At 37.6% G+C, this 24,447-nt stretch overlaps 1 protein-coding gene across 4 annotated transcripts in view; it reads right to left on the reverse strand.

Moving 5' to 3' along the window:
- Nucleotides 1-24,447, reverse strand: part of LOC127636008 (serine/threonine-protein kinase DCLK1-like) — a 51,588-nt gene that overhangs the window by 20,230 nt on the left and 6,911 nt on the right. For all 4 annotated transcript variants that reach the window (XM_052116354.1, XM_052116358.1, XM_052116353.1 and 1 more), the window contains exons 4-5: nucleotides 10,774-10,873; nucleotides 8,800-8,907 (exon numbers count right to left, since the gene is read on the reverse strand). In XM_052116354.1, coding sequence (XP_051972314.1) covers nucleotides 8,800-8,907; nucleotides 10,774-10,873 — 208 coding nt within the window. The remainder of the gene's footprint in view (nucleotides 1-8,799; nucleotides 8,908-10,773; nucleotides 10,874-24,447) is intronic.

Consider the following 24,447-nt stretch of genomic DNA (forward strand, 5'->3'; position numbering starts at 1 on the left):
TCATTAAGGGTTTTCCTAAGAAATAGTTTACACAAAATGTTTTTGTTTAAACCTGCATAATTGCAAAAGATGCAATAAAAGTGAATGGTAACTAAGGTTTTGCCTAAAATCTAATTTTGTGATCATCCTAAAAAGAAAGTCTCGAAATACATTATGGTGAATAAATTGACAGAATAAAATATTTTTGCCTTAACTATACCTTTAAAATCATGGTTCACTCAAAAATAAAAATTCTCTCATCATTTACTCACCCTCGTCCCATCCCAGATGTGTGTGACTTTCTTTCTTCTGAAGATTTTTAGAAAAATATCTCAGCTCTGTTGGTCCATTCAATGCAAGTGAATGGTGGCCAGAATTTAGAAAGGTCCAAAAAGCACATAAAGGCAGTATAAAAGTAATCCATATGAATCTGGTGGTTAAATCCATGTCTTCAGAAGCAATATGATAGGTGTAGGTGACAAACAGATCAATATTTAAGTCCTTCTTTACTATATATCTACACTTTCACCAGCCCTATTGTTTATGAGGGGACAGAGTTCTTCAACTTCTGTTTTTTTGCATATTTACAGTATTCATGCATATCACCTCCTACTGGGCAGGAAGACGAAAGAAAAAAAAGGGAAGGATATAGCAAAGGAAAAGAACAGCCCAGTAGGTGGCGATATACACGAAGAATGAGACCAGACAATAAAAAACAAATCTTAAGAATGTGCATAGGAGGGCTCTTTGAAAGTAGATTTAGAGTAAATAAGGTCTTAAATACTGATATTGAAGACATGGATTTAATAACTGAGTCAAATGGATTACTTTTATGCTGCCTTTATGTGATTTTAGCAGCTTCAAAGTTTTGGTCACCATTCACATGCATTGTAAGGAGCAATAGAGCTGGATAATTTTCTAAAAATCTTTGTTTGTATTCAGCAGAACAAAGAAAGTCATACACATTTGGGATGTCATGAGGGTGAGTAAATGATGAGAGAACTTTCATTTTTGTGTAAATTTTCTTTTAATAATTGGTCATTAAAACCCCATTTTGATCGACTACTGATCTGAAAATTGGAGGTAATGTATCTTGGGGTAAATTGTTGTTTTAGGGCACTAGCAAAAACTTTGATTCTGATAAATAGTACAATTCTATCACACCCTGCATAATGGATGGTTTGGGGTGAATCTAACAGACAAATAAAGACAAGTGTGTTTGAGAGAGCGTGAACCATTCTTACAGCGAAAAAGTACATCCATTTCTCGGATAAACTGCAAGTAATTGAACATTCTGTTCATAATGGAACATTAGGCAGAATATATTTACCCCATTCCCCCCACAAATACACAAACACACAAACTACTGCAGCCATGCAGAATGTTACAGCATTGCAGGAGACTACTGGGAGAATGGCCATATTTTATGCATTGGATATGGGTTCAGCAGAGAGCATGGTTTATAACAAATATAAATAGAGATACTGAAGAGAGAGAAGTGACTGTGAGCTCTTGTGTAACATGCTCAGCTGTGGGAGGATGGATTCAGTGATGTGACCTATCTCATCTCTCTCTCTCTGCTCTTTTCTGCTCTCCCTCGTTCCTCTCTTTTTCACATCAGGTGCAGATTGGGCCGTTGTTTGCATCTGACCCTTTATCCATAATGGAAAGCGAGGATATGGCACAAAAGGGACTATAAAAGAGGCACAGTGTCCTCCTCTCACATACAACTGTCCTGATCTAACACTCCCACTAAAGCTAAACAGAAACAGCAAAAATTATGTATGTGAATATCAATGTAAATGGTCAGATGGTTATGCCACCCCCCCACTTTACATCAGTACTGTCTGACTATTGTGAGCAGCTGAATGCCACTTTGGTGAATTAAAGTATCAATTTCCTTCCGAAACAGCAAAATCTGTACATTATTCCAAACTTTTGGCTGCCCATGTATAAATACACTACTATATTATGAAAGAACAATTAGAATTTATATAGTGTTTTTTCCCCTCCTCTGGGGTGCTTTATGCTCAGATACTGAATATATTCAAGCAAGCATTTCTGTCTCACTGTGGATATAATTTTTAATGAAATTTATATTTAGGGCGCATCTATGTGATTTGCACGACAGGGTTTTAGAGGCAGGAGTCAGAAAGATAGGATCTGAGCATTACAGTCAGCTTTCACCCTGAGTAGGGCTATTATAAATGTATATCATCAGTGACGTGCAAACACTACTTTTACAAACAATACACTTGTACTCACTTTTTTTATACCGTTTTGCCTCTTTTTAATAAAACACACCAGTGACACTAAATTGGCAATCTAAAATTTTACATCAGGCATCATATTAAAATGTATATAGAAAAGATGGAAAGCAGTTTGGCACTTCTGAAACCTGGCATAGCAGAAGAAACTCTTTAAAGATATGAAAAATAAGCTCTGCTATTTTCCACTTCCAGTATTAGACTAATCAAACTAATTAAACAAAAAAGCAATTCATGTCGACCAATACTGATATTGATATACTGTATAGACAACACATTTTAAAAGAGGTGGATTATGTGCAGACTGACTTTGGCAACAGGAGGTTGAAAGTTCTGCTGCTCAAATTGGTTTGGGCTTAACGATATTCCAACCACTGCTCCCAGTGGCCAAAGCTGAAAGTTTTGTTGAGGTGAAATGTCCACCAAGTTGCACCAAAAGCTATTTTTAAATCTAACACTAAACCTAACCATCAGCGGAGTAAAAATTGTATTTTAGGGTGAAAATGCAACCTCTGAATTGTGGTCACCATGGTTTGTTTGAACGCAATTACTTACTGGTTTCCACAGGACTAGAACCCATGTCTCAGAGATTGCATGCTCAAAGTGCTGTTAGTAGAGCCAGAATAAAAGATGCAAAATGTCTGATGGTGCTCATCAGTAACCCATCAGACTGTGGTCAATTTCAGAGTACATTCATATTCAGAAGCAGCATGCCAATTCCCAAGTGATCATTTTACCACATGAGCGCTATAATCTGCACTCTTATTAGTAGTCAATGCAGTGCATCTCTCATTTGAAAACAGTTCAACACTGCTGAACATCGCACCTGCAAAGAGTTGTCGCTTATGTCGCCTCAAATTGCCAGATTGAATGACTTTCGATTACTTTGTCACTACAAATTGTTGTGTAAATGCCCCATAAGAGTTTTCCTGCTAATGTGTTAAAGAGCTGTTTGGGGGTTTGTTTGTAATGAGCTGTGCAACTGGCCGGAATTACAGAGTAAGAATAATAACAAGGTCTCTGAAAAAGACAGTAAGTGACAGGAGCAGCTCTACAATGCTTTCCTAAAGAAAGTCAGCCAGTGGTTATCTAAGTTGATTAAAGATTACTCTCCAGATAAACTGGTCTGATGAAAATTCTGTTGAATATGAGGTCAATCTCATTTATATAACGCAAAGAAGAATTTATTGATCTATTAAAGTGGAACAACCTGGGATTATTATTATTTTTTTTGAATATGTCAATTTAATGTGTTAATCATGCCCCCGACCTAAATTCCATAACAATGAATGTTTTCAATTTAAGTTTGATGTACCGCCTTGATGCAGTAGGGGGCAGTCAACGCTCCAACTGTGCAGGCAACAGGCCTTGTCAAACTAACAAGCAGGCAGCTCAGCCTTCCCAGAAATGGAAGCGCAGCGTAATTCTAGCGGGAAGACATTCCATTGCTTTATAAGTCTGCTCACAATCTATCACATTGCTGTTCCAGTGTGCTAACACGGCAACCTCCACCACCCCACCACCACCAGTTGAGCCCTGTCCCGCATGGAGGTATTCTCCTCACCCCTGCCTCCTATCTCTGGCAGGACATGACGGTCCCGTGTACAACTCCCTCGGACCGCCGGACGGGGCCTACGCCAAAGAGAGAGACATTACTTTCTGTTTTACATTTATCAAATAAATGGCATCTTAAACTTCACTCAAGCCTGCGTGTCTTCCTGATAGAAGTGCTTCAGCGCTCAAAGACAGCTGGGAGGAGCACAACAAAAGGAAGATGTGTTTTTCAAAGTTTCATACAACGTTTAACTTGACATATACAAATACTGCACTTAAAACAAGTGAGACACTCTAGAAGCATCCATCTGAAGCGTAAGTACATAGACCAACTATTATACATAGAGCAGAGGGAAGAAGGCCAATAATAGGGTTTTGTTCAATGATACAGAAATAAAACAAACTTTTTTTTTTCTTTTAAAGCTACTTTGTTTTATTTAAATGTTTTATTTGTCTGTTGCCACAATATAAAATGTATGATGTAATGTACCAAAATTATCTGAATTATATTATTAATTTTTATATATATTATATTTATAATTATTTTAATATTTATATTCTAAATTACCTTTATTTTGGGGCCTTTCTCAGTAAATATAGATAAGTGATTAATTGTGATTAATTTAGTTAATTAATCGGCACATTTGCATAATTTTCAATCAAATAAAGACCAGGAGAAAAAGAAAACAGCAACCAATTCCCCCTCTAAGGAGCAAACAATTATTGCCATTGCTGGACTAAATTATTTGATACATTTCTGAAAGCTATGACTCTACAAACTTAAGTACATTTGCATGCTACATTTTCAGTAGCATGACTATAGTTTCAGTAATTTTCACAATAGAGTAGATTTCCAGTAATGAGCCACTTTTTGTTGGGCTGTGGCGTCAGAAAATACAAAATGCTACATCTGTTTTAAATCACATTGTATTGCGCATTATATTGTTTTTGTGTATAAAGGTGCGTGGGGCACTCTCAAACAGAAATTGACATGCTATACTTAGCCTGAAAACACTGGCAGGGTCTATTATATAAACTACACTCATACAGTGGAAAGAGCTCCACTTCATCAAACGGCTCTTGCACATACAGAGTTTTAAATAAAGTAAACAGCGCTAGACTGTTATAGAAATCACTAATCCGATTCAACCCAAGAAACATCTCACATTTGACCTACTGTCTGACAGATTTTCACAATAGTGTACATTTTCAGTAATGAGCCACTTTTTACTAGTTGGGGTAGCTTTTGTCATAAAATACAAAAGCTACGTCTATTTAAATCACATTGCATTGTGCACACAACTACACAAATACTCCCCTAAACTGTCATCTCTCATAACATCCAAAACATTTACATTTATGCATTTGGCAGACGCTTTAATCCAAAGCAACTTACAGTGCCCTTATTACAGAGACAATACCCACAGAGCAACCTGGATTTAAGTGCCTTGCTCAAGGACACAATGGTGGTGGCTGTGGGGATCAAACCAGCAACCTTCTGCTTACCAGTTCAGTGCATTAGCCCACTAAGCCACCACCACCACCACCACATTAAAGAGAATCCTTTCATTCAGAAGGTGTGTTTCCGTTTAAATTAATCAGACCTTTACATCAAGATCAGAAGTCCTTAAGCTGCTTCGGAAGAATCTTTAGTTTCAAACTCAGATCAAGGAAACAGGACAGGCACAGATAGCGATGCTTGTCTAAACGCAGCACATGTGAACAGCACACATGATCCATCTCCGTTAGCCCACACAGAGTTTGATAAAATATGACAGCGAGAAGCTGTTTATGTCTGTCTGTATCTTCTTTGTTAAAGCACCTCTAAATGCGTTGTCATGCCCGCACTTGATCGCACAGCTCAAACTGTGAATAACCCGTCAATCGGATCTTGCACAGACAGAGATTTAAATAAAGTAAATAGAGCTAGACTGTTCTAGAAATCACTAATCTGATTCAAATCACTAATCTGATTCTGTCAGACCTGCTGTATGCTGTCTGACAGATTTAACAGCTGATAAAGTCTGTAAATTCCTTTTTGTCCAGAATTTCAGTGATTAGGGTTTCTATCAATACAAATTGTTCTCTTCAGTATCTCTCTCTGCCACAACAGGAAAACACAGAATTATGTCCAAGAACACAAAAGGAGATGCTGGGCAGTATGTTATTCTCAGTCACCATTCACTTTCATTGCATCTTTTTTCATACAATGAAAGTGAATAGTGACTGAGGCGGTCTCCTTTTGTGTTTTACAGAATGGTGATGAGAACTAATCTCAAGAACTAAAAAGTGTAATTCATATAGTAGAAAATTCAAATACCCAACATAGTGTACTGTACAGTATATGATTTTCTAATTTCTTAAATTTTTATTTGAAAATCATTTTCAAAACCACATTGCTGATGCAAAATTGCATAAACAAAGGTACATAGTCAGTTTTACTGTGGTGATTATGTTATAAAACCAGACTGGGCAATGAAATCTTTGCAAACATGAGTCAACCTAGCACATCCTCTCCACCCCAGGGTTTCTTATAAGATTAACGGTCTGAATGGATAAAATGGATGGCTTGCACAATGAATGCTTGAAGCGGAGCAATTCCACTTTTATGGAACCCGTCTGCACGAGTGTCTGCCGAGAAACAGCCGCTTGACAAGAACTGATGAGCCGCACACTCTTGAGTCTGCTTCTGCTATGCCTGCCAAACAGGAAGGGATGCCCAAATATGGGCACCTCTATTGTCTCCAAGGCACAGCTCTCTTAGCCAGCATCTCCATGACAACCAAAAGCTCTCCTCATAAAGATTCAACTGGTACGATTTAAACCAATCATATAACAGACGACTCGGCTGGGAAACAAAATATAAACCACCATTTTCTAGAAGTCTCTGCCACACATCTTATAGGTGAGAATAAAGAGACAACCTCAGTGTAAAAATGGTACACAAACACAGAAATAATACTGATAGGAATGGCTACAACTGCTACCTGTACACATACAATCCACAAAACAGGAAGAATGCTTTATGCATACTCTATTTGGCAGTACAATTTAGACACTGCATTCAATCCAAAGTACTATGGTATAACCACGTTTTTCTGAATGTCTGGATGTTCTTTGACAGTAGCATGAAATTCCATTATATATTTTTAAGTACCTTGGAGTACTAGGCAATGTAAATACTAAGGTGTAAGAAAATGCTATTCATGCAATATCAAATATGATTGTATTATCTTCTGGTACCATGGTAACACCACAATACTTTTATGTACAGGAAAACTGGCCAATCCAGTACGCATTAACACAAACAGCTGAGTGTGTATAATTCAAATTGCACATAAGTTGATAAACACATATACTGTAGTGTATGCATACTCTGGTCTTCAGTACAATTTAGACACTGTTTTATGAAGGTTTTTGATCATGGTACCATGGTAATAAAATGTTTTTGGACACTCTTATGGTGGTAATACCATGAAGTACAATGTAAATAAATACCATGGTAAATAAATATGGTTATCATTCAGTACATTTTAAAAAGTGGCAACCTATAATAGTGCCCTAAAAGGGATAGTTGCCATCCCAGACGTGCATGACTTTCTTTCTTATGTTTTCTTAACACAAAAAAAGCTTTTTAGAAGAATATTTTAGCTCTGTAGGTCCTCACAATGCGAATGAATGGGTACCAAAATGTTGAAGTTAAAAATAAAAGTAATCCATTCGAATCTCGTGGTTAAATCCATGCCTTCAGAAGCAATATGATAGGTGTGGGTGGAAAAAAGGCTAATTATTTTCCCTGTCCAGTAGGGCGCGATATGCATGAAGAATGCAAGTTGACAAAAACAAAAGAAGAAGAATGTGGAATTGAAAGTGGAGATTAATAGTAAACAAGGACTCAAATATTGATCTGTTTCTCACTCACACTCATATCACTTTTGAAGACATGGATTTAGCCACTGGAGCCACTTTGAGAAGCCTTCATGTGCTTTTTTAGCTTAAAAAGTTTGGCCACCATTCACTTGCATTGTATGGGACTACAGAGCTTAAATGATGACAGAGCAGATGAAAGAAAGTCATACACATCTGTGGTGTCATGAGGGTAAATGGTGAGAGAGAGAATTTTCATTTTTGGGCGAACTATTCCTTTAATAAGCTATTTCTAGCTGAGCTGACCCTTAAAATGATTTTTGTTGGTTTATACTAATCATGTATATTGGCTGGTTTGGTTAAAACATATTTTTGTCTTGAATCAAACCAGTTAATTTAGATGTTACAACGTGAAGCACATTTTTAGATTAAACATTTTTTTTCACTGTACCAATACACATAACAAAGTACCTTGGTTTTACAATCTGATACCATCTCAACACCATGGAAGCACTATAGCACTACTTTGTAAGGAAAAAAAAGAAAGATTTATTCAGTATGCATTCAGTATACAGAACACATCTACAAAATCAAATGCACATAGCATAGTGCCTATAATTCAGATCATACACAATAGTATTCACTGCACAACAGTTGATCTGGATCTGCAAGATTGAGTCACACTACCTAACCCCCCCTCCTCCCTCCTCTCCTCTCTTATCACCCCATCTACCTCCCTTTCCTTTCCCATGCCTCAATATCTCGTATCTCTCATCTTTAACTTGTGAATCAGAAAGCCATTCTGAACACAATTCCACACAGATGCCAGCATACACACTCTGCTCAAAGAGTGCATACACACACACACACACACACACACACACTGGTGGCAGGTGCTTACTGCATAGCTGTCACACCTGAATGACTTCTCATTAGTTTGTTTTTATCTGCACTGAGACTTAGAAATTATATTCATTATCTTATCTTAAAAAAAAATGTAATCAACAGTGAGTGTGCGAGAGAGGAGAAAGTCTTCACGTGTAGAAACACACTCTTGCTCAGGGAAACGGTTCACCTGGTCGGAGCAGGATTTGCTGTTCCATATACACACTCACAAGCATATAATTACTACCTGGTCCAGATGGAGACTTGCTGCGGTGCGAAAGGGCAACACTTCTGGGAGAGCTTCTGTTTCCAGACCCCATCTTCCCGTGGGAGGTTGATTTTACCACTCTGCACTCTGTCACACAACAAAATCACATGTTAAAAGGACATGGTACGGATATATTTTAAACATACAGTATATTGTGCAATGGCTCCCGAAAGTATTTGGACACTTGGCAGACTCAGATGTGCATAAATGACATTGCATCGAATATCAAATATCAAGTGGTATTTATTGTAAAGAAAGCATAAGCATTCTATTTTCAAGCAAAACATTTCACAACTTCATCCGTCAACTAAAAATGGAACCAGTTTTTCTAAAAGCAAAAATGTCTAAGAAAAGTGAAGTTGGTTCTGAGATCTAACATCATCTATGTGCTATATTTTGTTTCACATTTTGTATAGTGCAATAACATCCATTTTTAGACTCTAGAAAATGGCTTCTTTCTTTTTGTTGATTGTTATTTCAGTTCCTGTATCCTTCTTTCTCGAACTGATACACTAGTGCTGAAACCCGGGAAAAGAGGAAGAGCATGCTGTCCGGGAGAACTCGCCGCTGCCATCCGCCGGGAGATGGAGGAGCCGCTGCCAGCCTCCAGGGGGCAGAGGAGCGGCTGAGGACTGGGTGCGTGCACACTGGAGCAGAATAAGAGCCTTTTCTTTTTCTCTCTCTCTGTCTCTCCCACTCTCTCTCTCTCTCTCCCGCACTCTTTTCCTCTCCCTTCTCCCACCCTTCATCCTACCCAGGTTCCCAGGAGGTGGGGAAAACTAGCCGGCGATGGAATGGCTAAAGGGGCAACTCCTCCCCTCCAGGAGGGGGGGGGAGTAAGTCAGACCAGAGTTTTCCCCAGCCTGATTCGGGCAGTAGGGGTATGTGACGAGGAGGAGGGAGTGGCCGGTCCGAGAGGATGCACGCCCGGCACTAAGTTGCCCAATCAGTAGGAGAGGGATAAAGGAGGAGCCAGGGATGTCAGAGAGAGAGAGAGAGAGAGAGAGAGAGAGAGAGAGAGAGAGAGAGAGACACACGTGGCTGCTCTGTGTGTGTGTGTGTGTGTGTGTGTGTGTGTGTGTGTGTGTGTGTGTGTGTGTGTGTGTGTGTGTGTGTGTGTGTGTGTGTGTGTGTGTGTGTGTGATAGAAAGTCATACAGGTTTGATTAGAACAATGTGAGGGTAAGCAAATGCTGACAAATATTTTTAATTTTTGGGTGAACTATCTCTTTAACTCTCCAGTACTAACAAATAACCTCTTTAAATAATAGTCTTGTTTTTATAATTGCTGCTGGTTTCAAAATGTTTAATTACAGCCTTACATAATCATCTCCATTGAAAATAATGATTTCATAACTTGTGAGTGAATGTTGTGTAATCAAATAAAAATTAATATTGGATATTGCAGCCAGTGTGCTGTTAAGGGCTGCCATTCGGCTCCGATTAAAAATGCTTCCTTCAAGGAAATTTATGTCTTTCTTTTTTTTTTTTTTCTTTCTTTCTTTCTTTCTTTCTTTCTTTCTTTCTTTCTTTCTTTCTTTCTTTCTATCTGTCTGTCTGTCTGTCTGTCTGTCTATCTGAATACTTTATCTATCTATCTGAGAGGAGAAGTGAGGAGGGCAGGAACCCTACAGAGCAGTGGCTGTCGTAGGCGTAATGGGGAATAAGCATTTTTTATATTACTTTTCACTTGTGGGATGACACTTTAATGGACTCATTTGTAAGTGTTGCTCACTAACTAACTGGGTAAAGGATGTTGTTTATTCAAGACGGGACAAAAGAGATGAAGTTGCTGGGTGATTGTAAAGTGCCATCCACACAGACCCCTCTGCTGATGAGATCTTTATAAAAGTACTGTCCAGGGAAGGGTTGAATGGGTCAGGAGATAAAAGTGTCCTTTCACCGAATACAAAAGAATAAAAAACAGGGATGCATCTACTGAAGGGTTGTTTACCATGCTCATCCAACAGGAAGTCATCCTGGTAGCGGAACTTCTCTGGGCCACATGCAATGAAGATGTCCTCATCGCCAAAAAAATCTTGAAGGCACATAACCTGCGATTGGAGAGAGAAAAAGTAATTAGCAGCATACCCATTACAGCATTTCAATGTCTCATTAACATTGGCCTTGGGGGTTCATTTTAAGTAGAAAACCAAATGATCAAAGAGCTGAAATAGGAGATCCAGCCTTTCTCCATCAGAACGAATGAGACTCAGTCATGATCATCACCCAGAAGGCTTTGAAGGCTTAACTGAGCCCATCTCTAATGTCTTTTTAAGGTGAGTTTCCACCACCCCAGTTACTGTAGATTGCCCCTAATCAAACAAAAAAAGTTTGATTTTAATGCCAAGTTTCATTTCCTAGCAGGCCTGTGGCCATCTTTGGGGATGGCTGCAAAAAGAACCATTTTACAGAGTGATCATCATTTTAGCCTATGAATGAAGGGGAAAACAAGTAAACAAATTATATAAACAAAATATAATCAGCCTTCAGCACAGTTGCTGCAGCCAAAAACTCACACCGGGACATTACAGTCCATTTCAGAGAAGAAACAGGAAATTATTCCTGTTTTATAACAGAGTGTAATTTCTAAGTCCCCTAAAGCATGAAAGAGGGGAATGGGTGATTTTTCATTAGCAAAACAGCCATTTGTTCTCAGGAGAATGTGGTTTGTGGTAAGGGAGCATGCGTTATGTATAAATGCTTTTACACTCATTTCGAGAAAAAGAGATTGAGAATGAGATTGCACTTTTATTTGCTATGTTATTCCAATTCTAGGTCCAGAAAATTATAGAGACTTGGGGGTGGTCTCTTTTGACTTATGCTAGTCAGAAACCACCTAGCAATATGCTAAAAAACACTCCAAAACCCTTAGGAACACCCAATTATAGTGACAGGGAGTTTTGTATCGCAAGCACCAAAAATAGCTTTCTAAAGTTGTGAAATTGGAAATAACTGTTATTTGGGAGGTTAATAGTGTACCACGTTAGAATAACTGGCTCGGGTGCCATCTTCAATGTGCATTTTTACTAGCCCATTTTAATGTCTGCCAGGCTAAAACCAGAAGTTTGGATTGAAAAAAAATAAAGTACAAACTGCATATTTGTTAGGAATAATTCATGTCCAACTACAAATGATGTTCAAATCCCTAACCCTAAAATAAGTATGAGCAACAGTACTGAAGTAGTGAACAAGTAGTGAAGATTGGCTTAGCAAGAAACGCTAACAAGCTGTGTTAGCAAATCTATGTTCACTAGTCACACAAATGTTAATGCAAATTAGTTTATGGCATTTTTAGACACAAACAATATTAGCTAGTTGACAAGGCACAGTTTACATCATGGAGAAAGAGATGAGGAAGAAGATAAACGGACCAGTTTGAGAGCTAGTTATGTCCAAAACAGCAGGAGGTCAGGCCATAAAGAGGAGACGTTATCTGATGTTTCTCACCAAACAAACAGCAATTTAAAAACATAAAAAGTGTTATTCCTCTGTAGCTCTGAAGGACCACTGGGGAAAAAAAGGTGATGCACGAGAGGAAGTGACAGATAGAAAGCGAGAGAATTTGAGAAAGACAGGAAAAATGGAAACAACAAAGTGTCAAATCCAGACTGACGACAATAGAAGAGAGACAATAGAAAAGCAGCTTAAAGAAGAAATGTAAAATTAAGTTCAGTTATGCAACGACTGCATTCAGAAGTTATCTGCATCTCTAAGTGCAGGGGTGTCCAAAGTCCAGCCCGTGGGCCATCTGCCATATGGTTATTAATTGGTTTGTTCTGATATTTCTTTGAAACAAGATTCACAGGCTTTCCAGTGCCATTTGAGTGAGGACACACTGTAGGAGAGAGTGCTTAAAACACATGCACATCTGTGCCTGATGTGCGTGCTCAGGATGCACGTCTACAAAATAAAATGACGCACAATAATTTTGATCAAATTAAAATCGTATTTGCAATGCAAGTAACAACAGAACAGAAGATATAATTGTATAGTTATAAAGAGTAATTCCTTGAAAAATAAAGAGTAATTCCTTGCATCCTTATAGAGTGATCAAAAGTTATCTGATTCTGATTATAGTGATGGGTCACACCCAACACTCAGTAGCAGATCTATGTTCTAATACCGTATCCTTTATTTACATGTAGAGCCAACACAAGCATACATAGAGCACATAATGATTAAAACTTGCATAATATTAAGCATACAATACAACAATTATGTATAGTGGCTATCTAATAGCTTCTAGACATTTTTTTTTTAATTATTACAGAGATGTGGCCCACAGCACCCTTTTTTTCCCTGCATTTGGCCCCTTACCAAAAAAGGTTGGACACCCCTGTCACAGTGTGGAACAGAGGAAGTCATTGAGCCTGCTCCATAAGATGAAGATCAAATGCTTATAACCTGAGGATCATTTTAAAATTAGTTTTTTTTTGCTGGAGAAGAAACAACTAAACAGCTAAATGCTGTTTGTGTCCCTTACATGAATATACAAAGTGAAGCCTTTGCTCAATCACAGGAAACCTCCAGAGGGCAAGGAAAAACGCTTGAAATTGAACTAGAACATTGAGGGCAACATTAGTTTATGAAATAATTATAAAAGAACAGTATAATTACTTCAGAGCATATGATTAAATAAAACGTATGTTTTACTGGTTAAATAGACACTGTTGCCTCAGAGGACTCAGGATGTTGGTCTTGTGACGTTACCTCCCGTTTTTGTGTGCTACAATTGCGACATCTAGTGGATGGTAGGTGTAGTACACGATGGATTTTGTCCTCTGTGCTGACATGCTTTCATTTGAAGAATCATCAATAAACATAAATATAAGCTTATTATTAAATCTGATTTTTAAGAACATACGTTTCAAATCCAAAATAGTCTTTACCTTAAACGGCAGTGTTCTATGTAAACACTAGGTGGCGGTGTTTACATGCTTTATAAGACATCTAGAATGACGATACGCAGACAATATTTCTCAGTGTATACCTAATTTTAATGTGGTAAACTGGATTATCTTTGTATTTTCAATAATCACATAAATAAATGGCAATATTTAGCAGAAATTCAGAAACACATGTTCACAGTATGCATGCGTTTGTGTGAGTGAGTGTGTGAGTGAGTGTGTGTGTGTGTGTGTGTGTGTGTGTGTGTGTGTGTGTGTGTGAGCGTGTATTTATCACTTTGTGGGGACCAAATGTCCCCATAAGAATAGTAAAACCCGAAATTTTTGACCTTGTGGGGACATTTTGTCGGTCCCCATGAGGAAAACAGCTTATAAATCATACTAAATTATGTTTTTTGAAAATGTAAAAATGCAAAAAGTTTTCTGTGAGGGTTAGGTTTAGGGGTTGTGTTAGGTTTAGGGGATAGAATATAAAGTTTGTACAGTATAAAACCATTATGTCTATGGAAAGTCCCCATAAAACATGGAAACACAACATGTGTTGTGTGTGTGTGTGTGTGTGTGTGTGTGTGTGTGTGTGTGTGTGTGTGTGTGTGTGTGTGTGTGTGTGTGTATCACTCTGTGAGGACCAAATGTCTCCATAAGGATAGTAAAACCTGACATTTTTTGACGTTGTGGGGACATTTTGTCAGTCCCCATGAGGAAAAGAGCTTATAAATCAGGTTAGGTTTAGGATTAGGTTTAGGTTTAGGGGTAGAGTTAGTGTTAGGGGATAGAATAAAAAATGTGTACAGTATAAAAACCATTATGTCTATGGAAAGTCCCCATAAAACATGGAAACCCAATGTGTGTGTGTGTGTGTGTGTGTGTGTGTGTGTGTGTGTGTGTGTGTGTGTGTGTGTGTGTGTGTGTGTGTGTGTGTGTGTGTGTGTTTAATGGTATTGTTTTGAAAATCATGTATGCAGGTGAAAGAATAAATCTTGTCTATAGATGCTGTATAAGGCACTGAATATGAGCATTATACAGCATCTATAGCTTGAACAGTAGAATGAATTGCATTTGTTTCTCATACATTATCTCAGATAGCAAAACTTCTGAAGATTACGTGCAGGTTACCATACTATTTTGTTAATTTTGCTGAAATGTTAGCATTAAAATAAATGCAGTTTTTAGATAAAGATTTTGAAGCCTCAGAGACAAGCATCTCTATTGAAAACAAATTAATTTTATGTCTCTTTGTTTCAAAACAAATGCAATATCATGGCAGTGTTGTGCTGCAGTAGAGATGCTCTATCTCATTCTCACCCACGGCTCTGCTAATTCAGTAGGTAATAAAAAAAACTGTGATATGCTATTTTTGTCACTCTCAGAGAAGAGGAACACTTTCCAGAGGAACAGAACTTACTACAAAATGTATGAATTTGTGTGAGGAATAAAACAAAGTGTTCTTAGCTTGATAGGTGTACCGGGACACTTTGTCATTATCAAAAGTAGGACAATATAAAGAATAAGAAAGGCAGTGTATGCCCATTTATCTAATATGATACCGTTTATCTAAAACAACACCTCTGTTTAAAAGGGTTCTGTGTATAAAGCCTACAATCATCATCATAAATCATATTCCTTCTTATACAGTGAGGAAAATAAGTATTTGAACACCCTGCTATTTTGCAAGTTCTCCCACTTAGACATCATGGAGGGGTCTGCAATTGTCATCATAGGTGCATGTCCACTGTGAGAGACATAATCTAAAAAAAAAAAAATCCAGAAATCACAATGTATGATTTTTTAACTATTTATTTGTATGATACAGCTGCAAATAAGTATTTGAACACCTGAGAAAATCAATGTTAATATTTGGTACAGTAGCCTTTGTTTGCAATTACAGAGGTCAAACGTTTCCTGTAGTTTTTCACCAGGTTTGCACACACTGCAGGAGGGATTTTGGCCCACTCCTCCACACAGATCTTCTCTAGATCAGTCAGGTTTCTGGGCTGTTGCTGAGAAACACGGAGTTTGAGCTCCCTCCAAAGATTCTCTATTGGGTTTAGGTCTGGAGACTGGCTAGGCCACGCCAGAACCTTGATATGCTTCTTACAGAGCCACTCCTTGGTTATCCTGGCTGTGTGCTTCGGGTCATTGTCATGTTGGAAGACCCAGCCTCAACCCATCTTCAATGCTCTAACTGAGGTAAGGAGGTTGTTCCCCAAAATCTCGCAATACATGGCCCCGGTCATCCTCTCCTTAATACAGTGCAGTCGCCCTGTCCCATGTGCAGAAAAACACCCCCAAAGCATGATGCTACCACCCCCATGCTTCACAGTAGGGATGGTGTTCTTGGGATGGTACTCATCATTCTTCTTCCTCCAAACACGGTTAGTGGAATTATGACCAAAAAGTTCTATTTTGGTCTCATCTGACCACATGACTTTCTCTCATGACTCCTCTGGATCATCCAAATGGTCATTGGCAAACTTAAGTCGGGCCTTGACATGTGCTGGTTTAAGCAGGGGAACCTTCCGTGCCATGCATGATTTCAAAGCATGACGTCTTAGTGTATTACCAACAGTAACCTTGGAAACGGTGGTCCCAGCTCTTTTCAGGTCATTGACCAGCTCCTCCCGTGTAGTTCTGGGCTGATTTCTCACCTTTCTTAGGATCATTGAGACCCCACGAGGTGAGATCTTGCATGGAGCCCCAGTCCGAGGGAGATTGACAGTCATGTTTAGCTTCTTCCATTTTCTAATGATTGCTCCAACAGTGGACCTTTTTTCACCAAGCTGCTTGGCAATTTCCCCGTAGCCCTTTCCAGCCTTGTGGAGGTGTACAATTTTGTCTCTAGTGTCTTTGGACAGCTCTTTGGTCTTGGTCATGTTAGTAGTTGGATTCTTACTGATTGTATGGGGTGGACAGGTGTCTTTATGCACCTAATGACCTCAAATAGGTGCATCTAATTTAGGATAATAAATGGAGTGGAGGTGGACATTTTAAAGGCAGACTAACAGGTCTTTGAGGGTCAGAATTCTAGCTGATAGACAGGTGTTCAAATACTTATTTGCAGCTGTATCATACAAAAAAATAGTTAAAAAATCATATATTGTGATTTCTGGATTTTTTTTTTTAGATTATGTCTCTCACAATGGACATGCACCTATGATGACAATTTCAGACCCCTCCATGATTTCCAAGTGGGAGAACTTGCAAAATAGCAGGGTGTTCAAATACTTATTTTCCTCACTGTATTGCATTAGATGTGGTTATGGGAAACCAGAGGTGTTGATTCCAGGCCACACTTTATTCCTTTAAATGCATAATAGATATGCAATTGTGTTAACTTCTCTGTCATACAAAAATGCAGATTACTGACTGTACATATTGACCCAGAACAAATGCAAGTAACCTCTTCACAGGTTAAAAATGTACTTCTCTGTTCTCAGGAAGGCTGAGTACAGTGTTTGTCCTGGTTCTGGAGGAGAGTGTTGCGTTAACAAGCTGGGATACTAACAGCTGGCATGGAAGAGAAAAACTGATACCAATCAACACATCCACCCTCTTTTTCTCTCTCTCTCTCTCTCTCTCTCTCTCTCTGTTCCCAGACTTCAGTGTCTCTGTTCAACCAACTCGTCATGTCAACAGCAACAAACAAAGACAAATAGCACCATAAACAGACAGACAGACAGACAAACAGACAAACAGAGTGGCTTACAATGATAAAGCTTCTATGTATAATTCTTATTTACTCTACCACTTACAAAGCATAATGATCTCTACATTCAAAGGCTACTAACTATTGACCTAAACACCAAAGAACTTATGCTTATAAACTTATAACGTATAATTAATAAAATATATACAAATGATGTTCTAACGATATCATATTTTTCCATTTGATCATTTGAATTATTATTATTTATTTTATTTATTTATTTATTTTAATTTGGGGAAACGTTGTCATATGGCAACTCTGCACCAGAATGGAAAATGTTCCAAAAAATGTTTTGTTTTAAAATTGATATATTTATACATTTGTAACTCCTACACACTAAAACTGAGTGAATCATTATCATGAGTTCTTAAATATTATCAAGTATCAATGCCATTTTCACTGTCACTAAAGCTTAGCTCATAACATAACATAACATAACATAACATAACATAACATAACATAACATAACATAACATAACATAACATAACATAATATAGACCATTTGTGGAGGACTTAACCACAGTAGTATTTCACAGACAGCAGTCACACAGCCTCTCTAATTTAAGTGGCACTGTCCATGGTGCTGATAGTTCAGCTCTACTGGAGACTTTATTTTTTCCTTCGAATACACACACAAGATTTTCACCTAGTGTTCACTTACAAGACATAGCAATAAGCAATGCTATCTCATGTGGAGAGAAATTACAAGTCCCTTGAAAGTACAACCATGGTAATAACCAATAAATACAAGGTCAAATTCCAGAGAATGGTCTTGTTCTCTCTCACTGTTATTTCTTATTGAAAAGACATGCACTGCTGCTCACCAGCACAAGTTGTTTTAGATGTTGGTCCCTAACATTGGTATGCCTGGTCCCTATCAGGCTTCTAAAAGGATTATGTTCCACAGAAGACAGAAAATCATACCAGTTTGGAGCAACACAAAGATGAGTCAATGATGACAGTATTTTCATTTTTGTGTGAACTATCCCTATAACCAGCAATGTCCATCAAAAAGGCCATACTGGTTAACCAGTATGTTTTAGGCAGAGACTATTTGCACTAAATGTAGATACTAACAAAAAGAATCTTCTTTGCACCAAGTGCAAATAGAGTTAGACTTTATTTGCACCATGGTGCATATAGTGGCAGATACTATTTATATAGGATCACAGCAGCATGTTTATTGTGTTACCCCTACCCCTAAACCTAACCCTATCCTTACCTTTAAAATATTAACCATGGTTTTACTACAGTAACCATAGTAATATCATAGTAACCACAAAATTAAACATGGTTACTATATTAACACCATATTACTGAAGTAACACCATGGTTAATTGCATTAAAACTATGGCTTCTGCCAAAAAAACATGGTTTTACTACAATATTATTATAGTATTACTATGGTTAATTTTACCCGGATCAGACCTTTCTCTCAACTCCCAGAGTGTCACTGTGAGGCAATCAAACTTTATATACACTTTTTTTTAAAGAATTCTAAGTAGTATTAAAGTAAATATTAAGAGTGGAGACAGGATACAAGGATGGGAAAGACAAAGGCGGAATCGAACCCGGGTTGTCCGCACGAAACAACACATCCACACAATCCTTACACTCCACACCACTGCAGCAGAAACAGCAGGGGTGCAGTTTGTCTTCAATTTCTTTGTTTTCACCAGACTACTGGAATGCAAATATCTATACTGTGTGGCAGGTACTATTATTACACCTAGTGATAAACAAAACATTTTTCCTGATGAACAATGTGCTAGCAATGCTGGTCCACTAGTTTGACCGGCACCAAACCATTGCTAACAAGGATAGAGTAAATTCTGGTCTAAGATGGTCTTTTTCCTGCCTCTTCACAAAGCACTCATTCAGGGTTAAAGATCAGACCTTGAGTATCCAGGATGTTGGATAGTCTTTTTGTACCAGGTGATGGAACCCAGATTATTTCACCATATCAAGAATGCAGAGAGGAATCTGTTGGCCTGACAAAGGTGAGTCCACTAAGTCCCACATCATGCCATCACACTCATCCTCAACCCAAGACCATGTGCACACCCACCACCTGCACATGTGTGTGTCGTGTGTGTCTGCACGTGTGTAAAGCAGTAGGGAGTCTATAGGGGCATTAGGCTGTAGAACATAACACAACACGAAGGCACAAGCTCATATACAGTCATCCTACACCCATATGTGTGTGTTTGTAAATGTGTGTAGAGGGAGGGAAGGAAGAAAAGACTACTCAGAAAATGTTGCAGTATGACAGCATTGTGATCGTGGGAGGCTCGTGTTTCATTAAAACAGACTGGTCTTTTAGCAGACAAACCCCATCATACAACAGAATGAATTAATGCCCACCTCCGCCTGAGTGTTAAACAAGCCTTGGCACAAAGTGTTCAAAATAACTGCCGTCTTCAGCTTTTTTGCATTGGATTGAGTTGAAACACAAGGCTACTGCTGAACTGTGATGCCTTTTAAATATATATATATATATATATATATATATATATATATATATATATATATATATATATATATATATATATATATATATATATATATATATATATATAAATAATAAAGGAAAGCAGCCAATAAGTGCCCAACATAGACAACCATGGTGTTACCACATTAATATGGTGTTAATATAGTAACCATGTTTTTGTGGTTAATATGATATAACAATGGTTACTGTAGTAAAACCATGGTTCATTTTTTAAAGGTCCCTTCTATGTTGGGCACTTATTGGCTGCTTTCCTTTATTATTTGGTAAAACTTTTTTTTTTTGATTCAATTTTTGTTTTATAAACTAATTTCAAATATTTAAGCATACTTGGGTGAACTATCCTTTAAGAGCACCAAGAGTCAATGGAACAGCACACTAACAGTGTCAGTGTCTGCTGTAATGTACAGCTTCTTCAGATGAATTAGCTGCCACCTTGATCTCCTAAATCAGGCCTGCTAAATGCCGACCAGACTACCGGAGCGGTTACATAAGTTCTCAATTACATAAGACAGATTCTATGCCAGAAACAGGAGGTTTAAGATTCATATTATTATTAGAGAAATATTATTACTGTGGCCAATGAGAAAATCACAACCTTGGAGAAAAGAATGCACAAGAAGAGTTAGCTTCAGATGATTACACTGTTCTCCCTCTTTTGCTTGTTCTTTCTTTGATAATGGTCTCACCAGACACAGTTCCCATTAGATTGTTCTGTGTGGACGTTTTTGTTGCAGCATGCATTAGAAAAGGCTGAGATGATGATGAATGAACTGTGCATGTTTCGAATGGAAATAATTCTCAAAGTCATCTAAGACCAGATAAAGGCCCAAAACGTATGCAATATGCAACACTTCTAAAAAGATAAGTAAATAAAAGAAATAAAATGAAAACAGTGAAGCAAACAAAGTAAACCAAATCAGAACTAAATCGAAACAGAAAAAAAAAAGAAAAAGAAAAAAAATACAAAGGGGGTAAAAAAGAAAGACAAAAATAAAGAAAAACAAAACAAAGCAGTAGTCTTATGTACTGTATACAAGCAATGGAAGGGTGGTTGAATTAACAAGACAGATATATACTGTATGTCTCTTTTTTTCTTGGCTTTTAACATGTGCAGTTTTGGCAGCCGGTACACAATAAAATTATATGCATGAAGGGCTTATTTGCCGAAACACAAACGCAATACCTTCATGCCCAAACGCCCCAACTTCACATCAAAACACAAACTCATACACACACATGGTAGGATTGACTCAGCAAAAGCAGAAGACTGACTCAAATCAGATCTCTAAATACCTACTGTCTGATGCATTCAGGGTTGGGAGGGTTACCTTTGAAATGTATTCCACTACAGATGACAGAACACATGCTGTAAAATGTCATTTGTAACGTATTCCATTAGATTACTCAAAGTCAGTAACGTATTCTAAATACTTTGGATTACTTCTTCAGCACTGGTAGATTTTTTTATTTTTTTTGACTATAAAAACTCTGCCAGTACTGTAAGACAAAATACACATGTTAAAAATCAATTCTCTGAAAAACCTAAATATCTTATGCAGTGTTGTTTCTAAAACAAGATCAATCAAACTGGTCTTGTTTTTAGGATTTTTAGATATTTTTACAGGAAAAAAATGCAAACATTATTATCAAGAATACGATTTTTTCTCTGTTCTAATGCACTTTGGATCGTGTCATTTATATGTGTAAATGTTTTCCATCTGAAAGGACTAAATATTAAATGAAACAAATGACAATAAACTGCAAAGTAAACTCTTCAGTAATCAAAATACTTTTTGAATGTAACTGTATTCAAATGACCAATTATTTAAATTGTAACTGTAGTGGAATACAGTTACTTATATTTTGTATTTTAAATACGTAATCCCATTACATGTATTCCGTTACTCCCACTGGATACACTGCACCAAACTCAGAATAAATGATGGATGAGCTGAATTATAAACATTCCTGTAGTTTAAATAATAGCATCAACATTGTCATAGGTTTGATTCTCAGCGAATGCACATTGTGTGCACTGTAAATTAAAGTTTCAAAAAAGTGCAAAATGCATAAATATAACTTAATCCAAAAGCACGCCTACTAGTATTATTTGTACTAAATAATATTGAAAAAGATTAAACTACAAAAGCTGTTTCAGTCTTAGACTGATTAGGCTGTTAATCCAGATTTAATATGGATTTGACTCACCAGTAAATGAAGAAATACTGCTGACTACAATAACTGGGGAGAAGAGACCATATGTAAAAGGCAGTATATTTAGGAGGTACTGTATATATTGGAGGGGGGCAGGACATGAGGAGAGGAGAGTAAATGGGATAAATGGTCCTCCAGACAATGGAAGGCTAGACTGAATGGCATGGCTAATTAAGCATGGTGTGTGCATGCAATGGGGCAGAACATCAGTTATGTCCATAAGACAAACTCCAGGAAGACTGCACACATGACTAATCGCTGATTGCACGCCTGCTATGTCTTTGTCTATGCCTGCAGCATATGCCAGAGGTAATTAAGCATCAGTTGCAACATGCAGGACACATCTGCCTGGTTATTACAAGTGTGCATATGTGTATTCTTAGAAGTTTGTGTATGTTTGTTTGTGTAGCAATATGTCTGTAATGTGTGTAAATAAAGGCTTAGAGGATAAGTACAAGAGAGCCATGTCCGTGGCTTAAACCACTTATCGTACGTCTACCTCTCCATCAGACAGAACTCCCCGACACACTCCAACACACACCGCTGCCCACTGTGATGTCACAAAGGCTCAGCCGTTACTAAGCAACTGGATCACATCGTCATAGAAACTGTTGTAAGGAGGGGTTGATCAGTTTGCTTGCAAGATTAGTTATGAGCGAATCATTCTTTTGAGTCACAGCTTTTCAATGAATTCCATGAACTGTTTCACACAAATATCTAAATAAATAATTTGCGATCGCTCTGAATCTAAATTATTTTTAATATCACAAAAGACTGGAGAGGTCATAGAAAAGTCATGGAAATGTATGTTAAAAACAGTGGAACCCTGAAGAGACTTAGCTCCAAGCCAAGAACATTGAGGAAGTCTGTGCATGGCAGAATGCAATAAAGGGTTTAAGATTTGTTCTGACACATGTTCATTATTAATTTCAGCTGCATGCTCTTTCTGCTCCCATCTGTCATCAGTGTCCTCCAGGAGCACTGCACCATTAGCACAAATCAGAGCCTGCACTCAGTAGTACCAGACATTTCTGGAGAACACAGTGACAGGATCCATGTCAGTGGCCATCTGAGGGGAACCAAATCAAAACTTATTTAACTCAGAACTGTGTAAATGTAAAGCACGGGAAAATTTAAAAATAAATAACTTGTAGCCATGACCTAATGGTTAGAGTGGTGCTCATGTGGAGGATGCAGGTTCAAATCTGGCTTGCAACATTTCCTATATATCTATAAAAGTATTCAGAGATATTATAATAAAGAGTCCAAAAATAACTATTTGAAAAACGTAACTATTCACTAGTTATAAAATAAAGACTTTTAAATAAAGAACTAAAGCAAACAAAAGTTTTAACAGAAAACCACAACACATTTATTTTTTTTGTAAACAAAAACACTTTATAATTAGGTTGTATTCATTAACATTAGTAAACATGAGCTAAAAATGAACAATACATTTTCAGCACTTACTAATCTTGAATAATGTTAATTTCAACATAATTAATACATTTTCAAATGAAAATATGTATATTTTAATATTAGTTAACTACATAAGTTAACATGAACTAACAGTAAATAATACTTTTCCAGCACTAATTAATCTTGGTTAATTTTTATTTCAACATATTCCAATACATTTCTTCAATTAAAAGTTATACGTTAACATTGGATAATACATTAGAGGGCCTGGGTAGCTCAGCGAGTATTGACGCTGAATACCACCCCTGGAGTCGTGAGTTAGAATCCTGGGTGTGCTGAGTGACTCCAGCCCGGTATCCTAAGCAACCAAATTGGCCCGGTTACTAGTGAGGGTAGAGTCAAATGGGGAAAACTTCTCGTGGTCACAATTAAGTGGTTCTCACTCTAAATAGGGCACGTGGTAAGTTGTGCGTGGATCGCGGAGAGTAGCATGAGCCTCCACATGCTGTGAGTCTCCACGCTGTCATGCACAACGAGCCAAGTGATAAGATGCGCGGATTGACTGTCTCAGAAGTGGAGGCAACTGAGACTTGTCCTCCGCAACCTGGATTGAGGTGAGTAACCGCGCCACCACGAGGACCTTGTAAGTAGTGGGAATTGGGCATTCCAAAATTGGGGAGAAAAGGGGGATAAAAAAAACTTTGGTTAATGCATTATAAACTAACATAATCTAATAATGAACAATTGTAGCTTTATAAATTGAAAAATTAACCAAGAATAATAAATGCTGTACAAAAAATATATTGTTCATTGTTACCGTAGTTCATGATATAAATAATGTTAACCTAACTGTAAAGTACAGACTT

This window comes from Xyrauchen texanus, chromosome 43 (genome assembly GCF_025860055.1).
Source record: "Xyrauchen texanus isolate HMW12.3.18 chromosome 43, RBS_HiC_50CHRs, whole genome shotgun sequence".
NCBI lineage: Eukaryota > Metazoa > Chordata > Actinopteri > Cypriniformes > Catostomidae > Xyrauchen > Xyrauchen texanus.